This window comes from Thamnophis elegans, chromosome 7, assembly GCF_009769535.1.
Source record: "Thamnophis elegans isolate rThaEle1 chromosome 7, rThaEle1.pri, whole genome shotgun sequence".
NCBI lineage: Eukaryota > Metazoa > Chordata > Lepidosauria > Squamata > Colubridae > Thamnophis > Thamnophis elegans.
The window spans coordinates 39,545,815-39,560,638 of NC_045547.1; the positions used below are offsets into that span (position 1 = coordinate 39,545,815).

Consider the following 14,824-nt stretch of genomic DNA (forward strand, 5'->3'; position numbering starts at 1 on the left):
CTTATATGAGATACAAGTGTTATATTACTTCTGATGTTTGAATGTTCATATAACCACCAGAGACTGCACTCAATTCAGTGGCATTTAATTTTTTTATCATGAATTATAAAATGAACAAATGCTTCTTCCAGGAGCTCTTATGAAAGATAGTCTATGAAGGCTGCTACAAAGCAATTTCAGTTTCCTCTTAATTCAAAATTTGACAAGGTATATTAATATTATTTGCACAACTACCAAATATAACATTTTTCTAAGCAGTACTATTTTATTGGTAGCAAAAGTCTCTGTTCAAAAGGATCATGATTGGGAAAAAACTAGTGTATTAATTTCTAAAGCATTGCTTGCCTTCCAATGGTTTCTGGCAGACTTATTTATATATCAGCCGTCTACATTCTGTATACCTTCAAGTATAATTGAATAAGATACCTTTGAGGAGCATTTCCTTTTCCTTGGTTTCTCCATTGGTTTATCTTAGTCCTGAATGGACTTAGGAAAATATATGTTTATGTAAAGGAAATATGAACTAGGCAATAATGAGCATCCTCCATAAATCAAGCTCTTGTTTATAAGAAACCATATGGCTACCATGCATGTCTGTGAAAAGTTGACTCCTTTTAGGAATTAGCTGACAGGTATAGCACATCTCTGCTTTGAGTATACTTGCCATCCTTATCCAATAAAGCCCTTGGCCTTGCTGGCTGCAAGTACTGATTAAAGTCAGCCAACATCTAGAACGGGGGTGTCAAACTTGTGTCATCACGAGTTTTTTCCCCTTCACTAAACCAGGGGTGGGCGTGGCCAGCACATGACACATCTGGCCCGCAGGCCGTGAGTTTGACACCCCTGATCTAGAACTAAGTCCTGTAGATTGGGAAGGGTACTTTAATTGGTAGTGTATGTGTTATAATATTAATAGATTCCATTTGTAAAACACTGAACAAATAATGAGTTCTTTCTGCCAGCCCAAGGGCAGCCTTTAACATTTAATTAAAAATGTAATTGAGTAAAATTTTGCTAACTAGCCAGGAAACAAGACATTGTTTCTTTTCACTTTCATTGTTTCCTTTTTATTTTCTTTTTTTTGTTTTGTTTGCATTTATTCCTTAGAAGTTAGGAGAAAGAAGCATTGTTAATATTTCTCAGTGATTGCAAGGTCTGGTCCCAGGCCAAAAGAGGATTAAGCTCCAACTTCACTTCCCCCATCCTTGGTCTTAAATTAGAATCTATGTTTGTCCTGATTGACATAAACCATATAGCTTAACTAGTATTTTATGACAGTGTGACTGGCTCGACTTGTTATTTTTTTAATCAGTTTTTTCTTTCTATCAGTTGATGGTAGTGTTTCTCCTTACATTGCAATGTGTTGTCCACCCCAAAACCTGCTTATTCTTCATATTTCTGAAGCAGGAGAATTCTAAAGAGTAATGAAGAAAAAGCCTTTTGCATTAGCAGAAATTTGTTGATAGAATTTTGAATGTAGCTTGTAGCTCTTCGGATTTTAATTCAATATCTACTGGTCCTCACAATTAATAAAGAATAAAGACCTGTAAAACTTATTGAATCACTAAAGAAACAACTTTCTTTCTTTCATTGTAATTATACTGAAAAAAGACTATATATGGTACCCAAGAAGGATTATCATCTCTGGTGGAGATGCTTGCCGTGCCCTTTTTAGTACTGCTAGTTCACCTTTTATAATAAGCTTGCTTTATTGTTCTGTATCCTTGTTCTGGAGCCTTTCCAACTAAAGAATTGGAGTTTATTATCCTTATGAGAACTTAGCCAAATGATTACTAGCATTGAAAACTGGATAGGATATATCTTTTGAGTAAGTAAATTGAGTAATAACTAGCTATGTGTGTTTGTTTATGAGAAATTGTTTAATCCAAGAATTAGATTAAAGTCAGAGTATCTTTGAGTAGTCATTTTAAAATTATCTGTTTATTTGGGTTTTAATCTATTTAAGAACAGGTGTTCTGCAATTTGTGAGGACAAATTAAGTACTTTCCTATCAATTACTTTGCAAGGTTCATACAATTGCTTTGGGAGTTGCTCCCAGCTTTCTGCAGTGTAGGTATGTCTGTATACACACATAAAACCTTTTGAAGCAGACACATCACACTAGCAAAGTGTAGTGCTGTAACCTGGATTTGAGGTACATCAATTAGAAATAGAAGAAAAATAAAAGATATCATGAAACATATTGATTGGTTAGTTTTATTTTTATGAGACCTTGCACATACGAAGCTTTGAAGTTTAATGCCAAGGGAACAGGGTTTTAGTCCTCCGGAGTGTTAAAGACTCCTAAACGCTCCAGAGGGCAAAAAATGACCCTACGAGCAAACTGGAAGTCCATTCCTGAACTTCCCGTTTGCTCATAAGGTCAGCTTTTTTGCCCTCTAGAGCCTTCAGGGAAGCCTCCTGAAGCCCCCTGAAGGCTCCGGAGGACTAAAACCGGTCCTACAAGCAAATCGGAAGTCCATTCCTGAACTTCCGGTTTGCTCGTGGGGCCAGTTTTTTGTGCTCCGGAGGCTTCAGGGAAGCTCCTGAAGCCTGCGAGGGGGTGGTGTGGGAGTCTGTTTTCGCCCTCCCCAGGCTCCTATAAAGCCTCTAGAGCCTGGGGACGGCGGAAAAAGCACAGCAAAAATGGGGGGAGGGCTGGTCGTGCACGCATGCATGCTGGGGTTGTGCACATAGCATTATGGGTGTGGCACGCCTGCACATGACCCCCCCTACGGTTCTACCACTTTTGGCACGCGAGCCAAAAAAGGTTCGCCATCACTGGCCTAGGGTGAATAGCTAGGGTCCTAACAACAGAGGCGAAATGGTAGAGGTGAATGACTGGAGGAAAAACCCTGGGGGCAAATAAGGGGAGGAGAAGGGTACAAGGAGAACAGTCCTATACTCAAGCTAAAGTGCTTTAGTTAGACCAAATTATAATTAATGAGTTAATAAATTAAAGTATTATGGGGTTGTTTTTATTGTTTGTATATTGGGTTTTTATTTTCATAAGCCACCCAAATTCACTGAGAGTGAGTGGGTGGCCATATAAAATTTCTTAAATAAATAAATAAAACTAAAACAACAATTAAAAATTATTGAGATTAAATAAGCAGGACATTCTGAAAGTCTATGGAAACATATTTTAAGTCATGGGAGAACAGGGCTGATGCCCACTTTAAAAAGCCTTACAATGGTTGTTATACCATAGTAGCTTAACATGCTCATACTACCTGATAAAGTGTATGTAATATGGAAACAGCTGAGGTAATTAAATTTAAATATTGAATAAGCAGATGTGTTATTGTTATTAGAACAAACTATATAATGAAGTAATGATTGTATGGATTAAATCATTGCAATTTTGGAATAAACCAGATCAATATAAAAACTGAATATGAAATTTGGATTATTTGTTTACTTTCTGCAGTATGTGGAACAGTATCAGTTGGAGAAGAAGAAGAAGAAGGTGAAACAGGATGGATTGAAGGAGCTGCAATTCTCCTGTCTGTCGTTTGTGTGGTATTAGTGACAGCTTTTAATGACTGGAGTAAAGAGAAGCAGTTTAGGGGATTGCAAAGCCGTATTGAACAAGAACAGAAGTTTACTGTCATCAGGGGTGGCCAGGTCATCCAGATACCTGTAGCTGACATAGTTGTTGGTGACATTGCACAAGTAAAATATGGTAAATATACCCATTTATTTTATTGTCATCTCCGTAACTTATTATTTGTTTGTTAAATATAGTTTTGGCTTCTGTTTTAGGTGACCTTTTACCAGCTGATGGTGTACTTATACAAGGCAATGACCTCAAAATTGACGAAAGCTCGCTCACTGGAGAATCTGATCTTGTTAAGAAAGTGTTGGATCGAGATCTTATGATGCTCTCAGGTGAGTGATCAAATGATAGCTAGGATCTAAGCATGAGATATTATGGAAACTGAACAAAGTTTCCTACTTCTAGAACTAGGTTATGTGACACATTGTCTTCCTAGGTGACAGTATGGTAAGAACTAGTTCTCTTATATATTATGTATTACTTTTTTAAGTTCCTCAGGACCAAAATGATAGGTCCTAACAACAGGTAGGATTTCAGACATACAAGCATCCTTTAATGTGATTACTTTAATTAAGCATATGTTATTGTAGTATCTTCTTTTCCCATGAGATTAAATAATTTATAGAATGCTGGTATATTAGAATAGATCACTATTGCAAATTACTGTGGCCCTCAGTATGTTATTTTTTCTGGCCAATCTGCAATACTTAATTGTTTAATACTTCAGTAATGAAATAAATTTTCAAAGTAAAGAGTGATGCATAGTTAATATTTCAAAAAATGCAGTAGAATGGTGCAGTCCTCAAAATTTGATAGAAAAATAATTCATTTCTTGATTTACATTTCATTTAGTATTATGATTCAATACTTAGATTTCTTTCACAATACAAATAAGATGTGTATGGAATGACTTTTTTATATAATGTAAGAATCATGACCTGTCATAAATATATTCTCACTCCCTATAAGTTGTTCCTATAAAAGTTTATACTCAGGATTATTTTATTTATAAATCTAATGAAAATATAAGCCACTTAGTAGAACTGAAAATTTTGGAGGTTAAATTTACATAAAACCCCCATTCTTTGTGTTAAAGTCTACATTAAGAAAAAAAATGACTATCCCATAAAATATCCTGAATAATTTCTCTCTTGATATAAAACATCTAAAGGAACTAATAAATTCATCTTGAAGTGTAAATCAGTGTAGAAGAAATAAAATCATTTTGACCATGTTTATTTCCCCCCATAGATTCATAAGAATGTTCAATGTAATTTAACATTTAAATATATTAACAATTGTTCAAGGGAGTACAGGTAGTCTTTGATTTAATCATTTGTTTAACACTCATTCAAAGTTACAATGACGCTGAAAAAGTGACCTACGACTGGTTATCACGAAACTGTTCAGCATCCCAATTATCACGTGATGTACCCAGCAACCAGCATTCTCCAAGGTTCATGTGATCACTATTTATAATCTTCCCAGGGGATTGTAAAGTCCCCTTTACCAATAAGTAAAGCCAATGGGGGAAGCAGAGTTTGCTTAATGACCACTGTAAAAAAATGTTGTAAAATTAGGCACAACTCACTTAAGGACTGCATTGTTTAGCAGTGGAAATTCCAATCCCAGTTTTGGACATATGTCGAGGACTACATGTTCTAAGACAGTGGTTCTCAACCTGTGGGTCGGGATCCCTTTGGGGGTCAAACGACCCTTTCACAGAGGTCGCCTAAGACCACTGGAAAACACATATTTTCAAAAAAATACAGAAAACATAAAATAATTTTATGGTTGGGGGTCATCACAACATGAGGAACTGTATTAAAGGGTTGTGGCATTAGGAAGGTTGAGACCCACTGTTCTAAGATATTACTTTGGAGAATAGGCAAATACCAATAATTCACAAATTGCCATTAATATCTGTAATGTAAGCAGAAATATATTAGACTTATTCCATGATTTAACGTGTTACTTTAGATTATTTACAAATTGAGGTAAAGAGATTGGAAGTTTAACAGAAATAAGAAAATATCATCTGAATAAATAATAGTTTCTACTAAGCTACTTTGATCCCCATAATTTAATGTAATTGCCTAAAAGAAGACACCTAATAGTTCTAATTCTAAACTTTATAAAAGAGAAGATACAGATTATCCTTAGGAAATTTCAACATAGCTTAGTATAGCATAGCATAGCATAACATAAATATAGCAAAATATAGTATAATAAATATAATATAATGTTATAGGCAAATGTATATTCCTTCACTCATTAAGGTTTATATGCCATTGCTATAAAAATAACTGTTTAATACCATTCATAATCATTCTAGCTGATGGATTTAAATATTATTTTTAACTCACCAACTCCCAAATCATGGCACATTGAAGCATTTTTCTGCATCTAAAGAAGCTTTCAGATACAAATTCGGTTTCTCGGATTCTCACCTTACTCATGGTAACTTGTTCCTTAGTTGTCTTAGGTTTGAATTCCTATAATGCAGTGCACATAGGGCTTCCCTTGAAGAACTTTTGAAAGCTGCAGCTGGTCCTGCATGCCGCAGTATTGACAGTTTTTAGCATTTCTCGTTAGGCTCATGTACCACCACTGTTCTATAAGATGTTCAGGCTTACAATAAGCTTCTGGCTGCAATTCAAGATGCTGTTTATAATCTAAAAAGATGCTGTTTATAATCTAAAAAATCCTCTGTGGCATAGGGCCAGATTATTCCCAGGACTGCCTTTCTCCTCTTGTTTTACTCCTATTGTTCTGGATCCCTGCTGTAAAACGGGGTCATCTTCTCGGACCCCAAAGTCATGCTTTCTCAGTGGCAGCACCTACCCTCTGAAATAAGCCTCCTACCCCAACCCTCTGGAATATGGATAGTTCTAACGTTGTAGATTTTTGCAAGATATTGAAGACCTAGCTGTTTCCCATGCATTTGGGGTGAGGGTAAATGTGCTCTACTATTTTGATGGTGTATGGAATTATTTGGGTGTCAGTGTGGATGTGGGATTGGTTTGCTTTAATTTGTAAGCTGCCTAGAATCACTTGTGTGAGATAGGTGGCTATATATAAATCATATTAACTGCATTACGGAGCCCTGGTTGGGCCAAGAGGGGGGTGTTCCCCTTAGTGAATTATGCCCACCAGGCTTCACCAGCCAAGAGCCCAGGGCAGGGGTGGCGGTGGTTATTAGGAAAAGTCTCAGACCTCAGGAGGTCACTGTACCTCAGATAGGCGGATGTGAGTCCCTTTTTTTGAAATGGGGCCTTGGAGTTCAGGTGGGCCTTTTTGTTACATACCTGTCTCCCTGCTACGTTTCATCGGCCCTGCCAGAGCTGCTGGATGTGTTAGCTGGATTGGCGGTTGATTTCCCCAGGCTTATCTTGGGGGATTTCAATCTGCCTTCCATTGGCGAGACATCTGAGTCAGCTCGGGAGTTCATGGCTTCCATGACGGCTATGGACCTAACTCAGTTAATTCAAGACCCCACCCATAATGGGGGACATACGCTTGACCTGATTTTTGTCTCTGGGCAGTGGATCCCCTACATTTAGGGGATATTTCTATCCAACCCTTGTCATGGTCGGATCATTTCCTCATCAGGCTTGACTTCCATACTGCTACTCCTCACCGCAGGGAGGTGGAACCAACTAGATGGTTCTGCCCCAGGTGCCTGATGGAGCCTGAAAGGTTCCTGATGAAGCTTGGGACTTTTCCTGAATCCCTTGCTCACAACTCTACCGAAGCCCTAGTGGAAGCCTGGGACAGGGAGGCCACTGGGGCTTTGGATTGTTTTGGGCCTTTGCGGCCTCTGCCCCGGTGTCGATCCCGGGTAGCTCCCTAGTTTACCGAGGAGCTCCGGGAGATGAAATGCTGGAAAAGACGCCTAGAGTGTGGTTGGAGGGCCAGCCAGTCCGAATCTGATCGAACACTAGTAAGAATTCATATTAAATCCTACTTAGTGGTGATAAAAGCGGCAAAACGGCAACATTTTTCCGCTCTTATCGTGTCTCCAGTCGCTCTGTTTAGGGTGACCCGCTCCTTACTTAACCAAGGAGCTGGGGAAGACCTCTTGCAGGGTAGGGCTGAAGAATTTGTTCAGTATCTGCAGGATAAAATCGCTCAGATCCGGACAGGCTTGGACTCTGACTGGGTAGATTTGGGTGAGTCGACGGGGATAAATCTTGTGGAGACCATCTGGGATGAGTTTGATCCTGTGACCCCCGAGGGCATGAACAGAATTATGGGGAGACTCAGTGCTGCCACTTGTGTGCTGGACCCTTGTCCCTCTTGGTTAGTCTCAGCTTACCGGGAGGTGACACGAGGCTGGCTCCAGGCGATTACCAACGCTTCGTTGAGACAGGGGTTCTTTCCCACTGCCTTGAAGGAGGCGGCGGTGAGGCCCCTCCTTAAGAAGCCTTCCCTGGACCCACCTTCTTTAGCCAACTATCATCCGGTCTCCAACCTTCACTTTGTAGCGAAGGTTGTTGAGAATGCGGTAGCACGTCAGCTTCCCCAGCCTGGATGAAGCTGTCTACCTGGATCCGTTCCGTTGGGTTTCAGGCCCATATACAGCATGGAGACTGCATTGGTTGCGTTGGTCGATGATCTCTGGCGGGCCCGGGACAGGGGCTGCTTCTCTGTCCTGGTCCTATTAGACCTCTCAGTGGCTTTCAATACCATCGGCCATGGTATCCTGCTGCGATGACTTGAGGAGTTGGGAGTGGGAGGCACTGTTTTATGGTGGTTCTCCTCCTACCTGTCAGATAGGTCGCAGTTTGTGTTGACTGGAGGGCAGGGATCGACCCTGAGGCGCATCATTTGTGGGGTGCCCCAGGGGTCGGTTCTCTCACCCCTCCTGGTCAACATATATATGAAACCACTGGGTCAGATCATCTGTGGTTTTGGGGTACGGAATCATCAATATGCTGATGATACCCAACTTTTCATCTCCACCCCAAACCACCCAAACGATGCTCTCGACGTGATGTCCCGATGCCTGGAGGCTATGCGGATCTGGATGAGGAGGAACAGGCTCAAGCTCAATCCCTCCAAGACGGAGTGGCTGTGGTTTCCGTCATCCCAATTTATGTATCTTGTTCCATCTTTGATGATAGGGGGAGAAATTTTAGCCCCCTCAGAGAGAGCCCACAATCTGGGCGTCCTCCTGGATACGTGGCTTAGTTTAGAAGAACACCTGGCCGTGACTAGAGGGGCCTGTTACCAGGTTCGCCTGGTTCGTCAGATGCTCTGTGCAGTCACTCATGCCCTCGTCCTTTCTCGCCTGGACTACTGTAATGCTCTGCCCTTGAAGAGCACCTGGAAACTTCAACTGGTCCAGAATGCGGCTGCACGGGTTATCATGGAGGCACTTAGGTGCTCCCATGCTACACCCCTTTTAGGCGGCCTGCACTGGTTGCCGGTTGTTTTCCGGGTGCGATTCAAGGTACTAATTATGACCTTTAAAGCGCTCCATGGCTTAGGCCCAGGGTACCTGCGAGACCACCTACTGCCACCGGTAGTCTCTCACCGCCCAGTGCGATCCCACAGAGTTGGCCTTCTCAGGGTGCCATCGGCCAGACAGTGTTGGCTAGTGACCCCCAGGGGGAGAGCCTTCTCTGTGGGAGCGCCTTCCCTCTGGAATGAGCTACCCCCGGAGCTTCGTATAATCCCCGACCTCCGGTCCTTCCGACGCGCGCTAAAAAGTTGGCTTTTCCAGCAAGCCAGCCTGGCCTGAACAAAACAAAATAAATTATTGATCACTGTTAATTTTAATTTGAATTTTTTTTTTTTAAAAAAGTCACTCAATTTTAATTGGGTTTGGGATATTCTATTTAATTTTTTTAAACTTTTGTATTATGTGTTTCTTGAGTCCTTGGGAGAAGGGCGGCATATAAATCTAATAAACCTAAACCTAAACCATATAAATAAATCATAAATACATTTCTAAAATATCTTCTAATATCTAATTCCTTTTATAAACTGGAATTGTACCAATTGCACTATGAAACAAAAAATATGTCATAAGATCCCTGGATGCCTTTATTTAAACGTTTTTCAGAGGGCAACTTCCTTCCCATAAGTTCCAAATGAGTCAGGATAAAGTCGGATAAAGTTGTTCTTTGTATCTATGAGACATAATTCCTTCCCCTGAAGCTTCAAAATGTAATCCAAAACAATGAAGATAAGATCAGTCAAGATTACATCTTTATTTATTGATGCAGGAGACATGTGAGGACTGATTAGAAAAGTTTTCCACCACAAATGATAGGCTAATGGCTTGCTTGTTGATTGATTGAAGTTAAAATTCATGGTAATCTCTCTCTCTCCTCCATTCCTATACATGTACATTTAAAACATCCAATAATCATTGTCTAGAGGGATTTAAATATATAAAAAGTAGTAGTGAAAGGTATTGATCTAAATAAAATGTATGTTCCTTCTGTCTTATTTCCTGCCTTTATTTTGCTATTATTCATTTTTTTCTGCACTTTGCATTACATGCTTACCATGAAGGAGAATAATGTGATAGCTATGTCTAACCAATCAATTAGTATGCTGAAATTACAATAGAAATAGTTCAAAGCCAGAAGAGCATTTGACTCCCTTTTGTGTCTTCATCTTTGATAAAATAAGTATATCTTTTTATTTTTAGTGCTGCTTTTGTTGACCATAGCTTTGTATATTATTATCATGGATAAAGTTTTACTAGCAATTTTGCGTTGTGACTTTCTCTCAACCAACCTACATCACAGGTTTATTGAAAGATAACAGATATAATGAAAGATAACTCTATGTGAGCTACTTGAACTCTTTATATTACCAGATAAATAAGCATTAACATTTTGATAAAGCTACAAAATTCACATTGCTTATCCTTAATTCACACATGTTTTTTTCATCCTAGGTACACATGTTATGGAAGGTTCTGGAAGAATGGTAGTCACTGCTGTAGGGGTAAACTCACAAACTGGAATTATCTTTACTTTACTTGGTGCTGGAGGGGAAGATGAAGATGAAAAAAAGGAAAAAGAGAAAAAAGACAAGAAAAGTAGGCACTTTTTAAATCCTGTAAATTTATTTTAGAGATAATTACAGATAGTTTGTTGTTCATTTATCCTTTATGTATATTTTGAGGAATATAATTTTATAATTCACTGATACTCCAGTCATTCAAAATAAATTTAAAAACAAAATTAGAATCTTTTAAGTATCTGAATTATTTTAAACTAATGTTCCAAACTAGTTTTCAGTTTGTCAGCCTGTAGAATCAAGTTTCACTCTAGTGTTCTTTTCATTATCACTAAAGTAAGATGTGTTCAGTGAGACAAGTCAGATAATGATAAACATGACAGAATAATTATTTAAAAAGTCTAAAAAATAAATCTTGAACCATACTTTAGCATGCTGTATTCATATTCACTGTGATCATACCAGAGATTTATTATGCAGTAGTAATGGACAATGATCAATGTTATGGAACAACCCTTTGGAATAACATGAGATTATGAGAAGGCTACAAGAAAAGAACAAGGACAAAATTGAAGCAAGGACAAAATTAAAATTGCATACTGTTTTATTAAAGTTGATTGGATTAATCAGATGGAGAAGCAGAGAAATTATTGCATTACAATTAAACAATCAGCATTTCCTGTTTTACAAACCAAAATGAATAGCTACAATACCTTGTAATTGGGGTTTGATCAATATATTTTAGCAATATATCTGAAATCTTGTAAGTTTAAGAATGACTTTAATTGCCCTCTACTGAGTTTTCTTATCACTTCTTCAGAAATTCTGCCTCTGAATATTTTAGTAGACTTACTACATTAATTTATATCTATATTTATTTTAAACAGAATTAAACATTTTGTTTAGTATTGACTTCTATACATACAGCATTGTTCTTTATTCCTGAAAATCATTATATGGTCCAAAAACATTCACATTAGATTGTTGCCAGTTATTCTGAAAGAAAATGGTTTTTAGCAAATTAATAGGAATAGATATCTCAGTCACAAAAAATAAATTATATAAAGTATTTACCAATTTCTGAAAACGTTAACTTTTTTGGTTTTAGGTAAAAAACAAGATGGTGCTATTGAAAATCGTAACAAAGGTAACAATATGACTTATATTTTAAAAATTCAAATATATGTTAGAACAGCAACTTTATTAGAAACAATCAGAATGCCACAAAAATGTGTCTAAGGCTAAGCTTTCAATTTCTCCAGAATTCTTCATTAGGTTTTTTAAAAGGGTAAAGTAGCATTTTTAATGAATTCTGTGGAATTCAAAAGCTTGCACACTTTTTCAGGGTATTCCAGTTTGTTTCTAATGAAAGTATTACTGTATTAATTTTTTCCTAAAAATAACTTCTATGCAAAATGTTCACTGCATCTTAATTTTAAATGTCAAAGATATGATTTACGATAATCTTAAAATTACAATATGATATTATGATAGTATTAAAATTACAGTGTGAGTGAACAGAACTAGTAGAACAATATTTTAAGTTGATAAAAAATACTTGCCTAACTTGTTGGTTAACATGCTATTTAATAATGATGAGCAGAATATTTTATTTTTTTAGTGTTGTGCAGATAAAACTTTGTGAAACATACAGTAGCTCTTGAGACAGTATATTCAGTGCAAAATGGATTGCACTGAGTATTTATAATTTTAGGCAGAGCTGTTTGGAGTTGGAATCATTCTGTTTTAAAAAGACTTCCAAGATATACAGATAGCTTGTTTTTAAACTCAAAATTCATGATATTTTGTGCTTAATATGATTTGAAATGAAATGTTATACACATGCCTACTGGAAACTCTGGAAATTTAAACATATATTTTTGATTGATTGAAGATTGAAGCTTATTTCTCTCAGTAAGTGTTAAAGTAGCTCCCCTTAAAACTGTACACAATTAATCTCATATCTTTTATATTTACTCTAGATTTTCTGGAGCTTATTTAATTGTATTTTTACATTCCCACCTGGTCCAATCATAAATAGGTGAACTGTCAGGCCATTCTGGCCAATGATGTTTAGAATTCTTCCTAAAAGATAGGTACCCTGAAATTACCTATACACCTGATCATTTCCGTGCCCAAGCCATAAGATTTTGTTACATTCAGATTTCAGACCCAACAACAGAAGTAGATTATTCAGTCAGCTGATGAGATTTTGCTATATTCCGGGGTTGTATTTGGTTGTTTTGAAATTTATGATCTGCTCCTGAGCCATAATAAAATTTTCATTCAATTGTCTTTTTATGAATTTAGCAAAAGCTCAGGATGGTGCAGCCATGGAAATGCAACCTTTGAAGAGTGAAGATGGTATAGATGGAGATGACAAAAAAAGAAATAATATGCCTAAGAAAGAGAAATCAGTTCTACAGGGAAAACTTACAAAACTAGCAGTTCAGATTGGCAAAGCAGGTATGACTCTTTAATTGTTATGTTTCTGCAGAGAATAAAAACCATGGATTGGCATTATTGTGATATAGAGAATACAACAGACTAGTTAAAATAGATTACTTGGGCTTGTCAAACTAATGTTATTTAGTGTTTGCTGACATTTCAATTTGTGCTGGTGTTCATGTAGTTGAACATCAGCTAAAGTTAACACCTTTGTTTAGGTTTGATTTACAGTCTTTTCACAAACTGAACTCTGGAAGTTCAATGTTGTCTTAATGATTCTCATTACAATGTATTGAATTTGCCATCACCATCAATACTCTTCATAGGTACCATAATAGCCATTTTACTAATTTTTAATAAGAATTGTTTTAGGGCATCATAGAACATTTAGAAACCATGTTGAATTAATCAAAATATTTTGAAAACATATCCTTTTCTTACTTTTGATACTCAAAACAATGTTCATGGAAAGCATGTTGTTCCAAAACAGTAGCTATTCGAAAGCTTTTTATCTTTGTTTATTCTAGAGGTGGCAGAATTAGTAGCCATTGACACATTCCATAATTTTCTAAACAGTAGTTTAGAGCCATAAATAGTCCTGTATATCAATACTTTTGATGGCAGTATCAATAATATTAATTATGTACTGTGTACTTACTGTCTTACTGTCCTTTTCTCTAAATAAAACAATCTCAAATGTTGTAACCTATGGGAGTTACTCTAATCCTTTCATTATTTTACTTACCTTTTCTGCTTTTAGTTTCAGCTTTAAAATATACACTAAATTTGAATAGATGTAATATAACGGAAGAGTTTTATTTTCAATGTTTTTTCTAATGAGCAATACAGAATTTTCCTTTTTCTTAACTGCAACATAATATTTTGACATTCTCATTGAGGTAAGACCTAAAATTCCAAAACACATTTCTGGATCAGTCATTACCAGTTCAGGTCTCATTAGTATATATGTGATTAAGATCTTTTTGTACTATAGATTTTGGCACTCTGAAATCATATGTGCCATTGTTCATAAAATTCTAGACTTCCAAGAGATTGTTTTAATATCTTCACAATTTTACATTACTAAGGCACAGATAGAGGATAGGTAAGGCTTGACAATAGTCTATGTGAAAAAGATCTGGGTATCACTAAATATCCTTAGTGATAACAAGTTAAAAATGAACCAGCAATGAGATATAGCTATTGAAAAGAAAATGTTATCTTGGAATTCAGTTTATAGGACCATAAAATCCTAATCACATGCAGCTATTGGTTCAGTTTGTCAGATACCACTTGAAATATTTTATCTGGTTCTGGCACTATAATTTTAAAAAGGCAATGATAAACTGGGGGAAATTCAAAGAAAGCTACCAGTGATGAAACCTGCGCATAATTATTAAAGAAACTGGCTACATTTAGACTACAGAAGAGATGACTAAAAAGGATATATGACAGTAATTTTCAAATATCGGAATGGTTGTCACCTAGAAGAGGAAATAGACTTATTCTCTATTATTTATAAAGCCAGAACCATATTTGATGGGTTAAAACTACAAAGAATTGGTGCAGGTTATATGTCAGGAGAAGTTTCCTGACTGTACAAGTTTATCAGCAAGTAGAACAAGTAACCACATGAAAAAAAGGTGAGTTCTTCACTGAATCTTTAAAAAGAGTCTAAATAGTAATCTGTTAGTACTTTACTAAATTTGGCATTAAGGGGTTATACTAGATTGCCATTAAGGTACCTTCCAATGCTATGAATTGGTGAGACTTATAAACTAAGTCTCTGAATGCTATTTGAGACTGTTATTTATATGACAAATAATTAACTAGGTC

The 14,824-nt window shown here is 36.8% G+C and overlaps 1 protein-coding gene across 5 annotated transcripts in view; it reads left to right on the plus strand.

The window, feature by feature from the left end:
• ATP2B1 (ATPase plasma membrane Ca2+ transporting 1) overlaps positions 1 to 14,824 on the plus strand; it is an 81,508-nt gene that overhangs the window by 45,373 nt on the left and 21,311 nt on the right. For 4 of the 5 annotated variants that reach the window (XM_032221157.1, XM_032221153.1, XM_032221154.1 and 1 more), the window contains exons 4-8: positions 3,431 to 3,685; positions 3,766 to 3,891; positions 10,476 to 10,619; positions 11,649 to 11,687; positions 12,851 to 13,006. In XM_032221157.1, coding sequence (XP_032077048.1) covers positions 3,431 to 3,685; positions 3,766 to 3,891; positions 10,476 to 10,619; positions 11,649 to 11,687; positions 12,851 to 13,006 — 720 coding nt within the window. The remainder of the gene's footprint in view (positions 1 to 3,430; positions 3,686 to 3,765; positions 3,892 to 10,475; positions 10,620 to 11,648; positions 11,688 to 12,850; positions 13,007 to 14,824) is intronic. The other variant, XM_032221156.1, reaches the window with a different exon arrangement.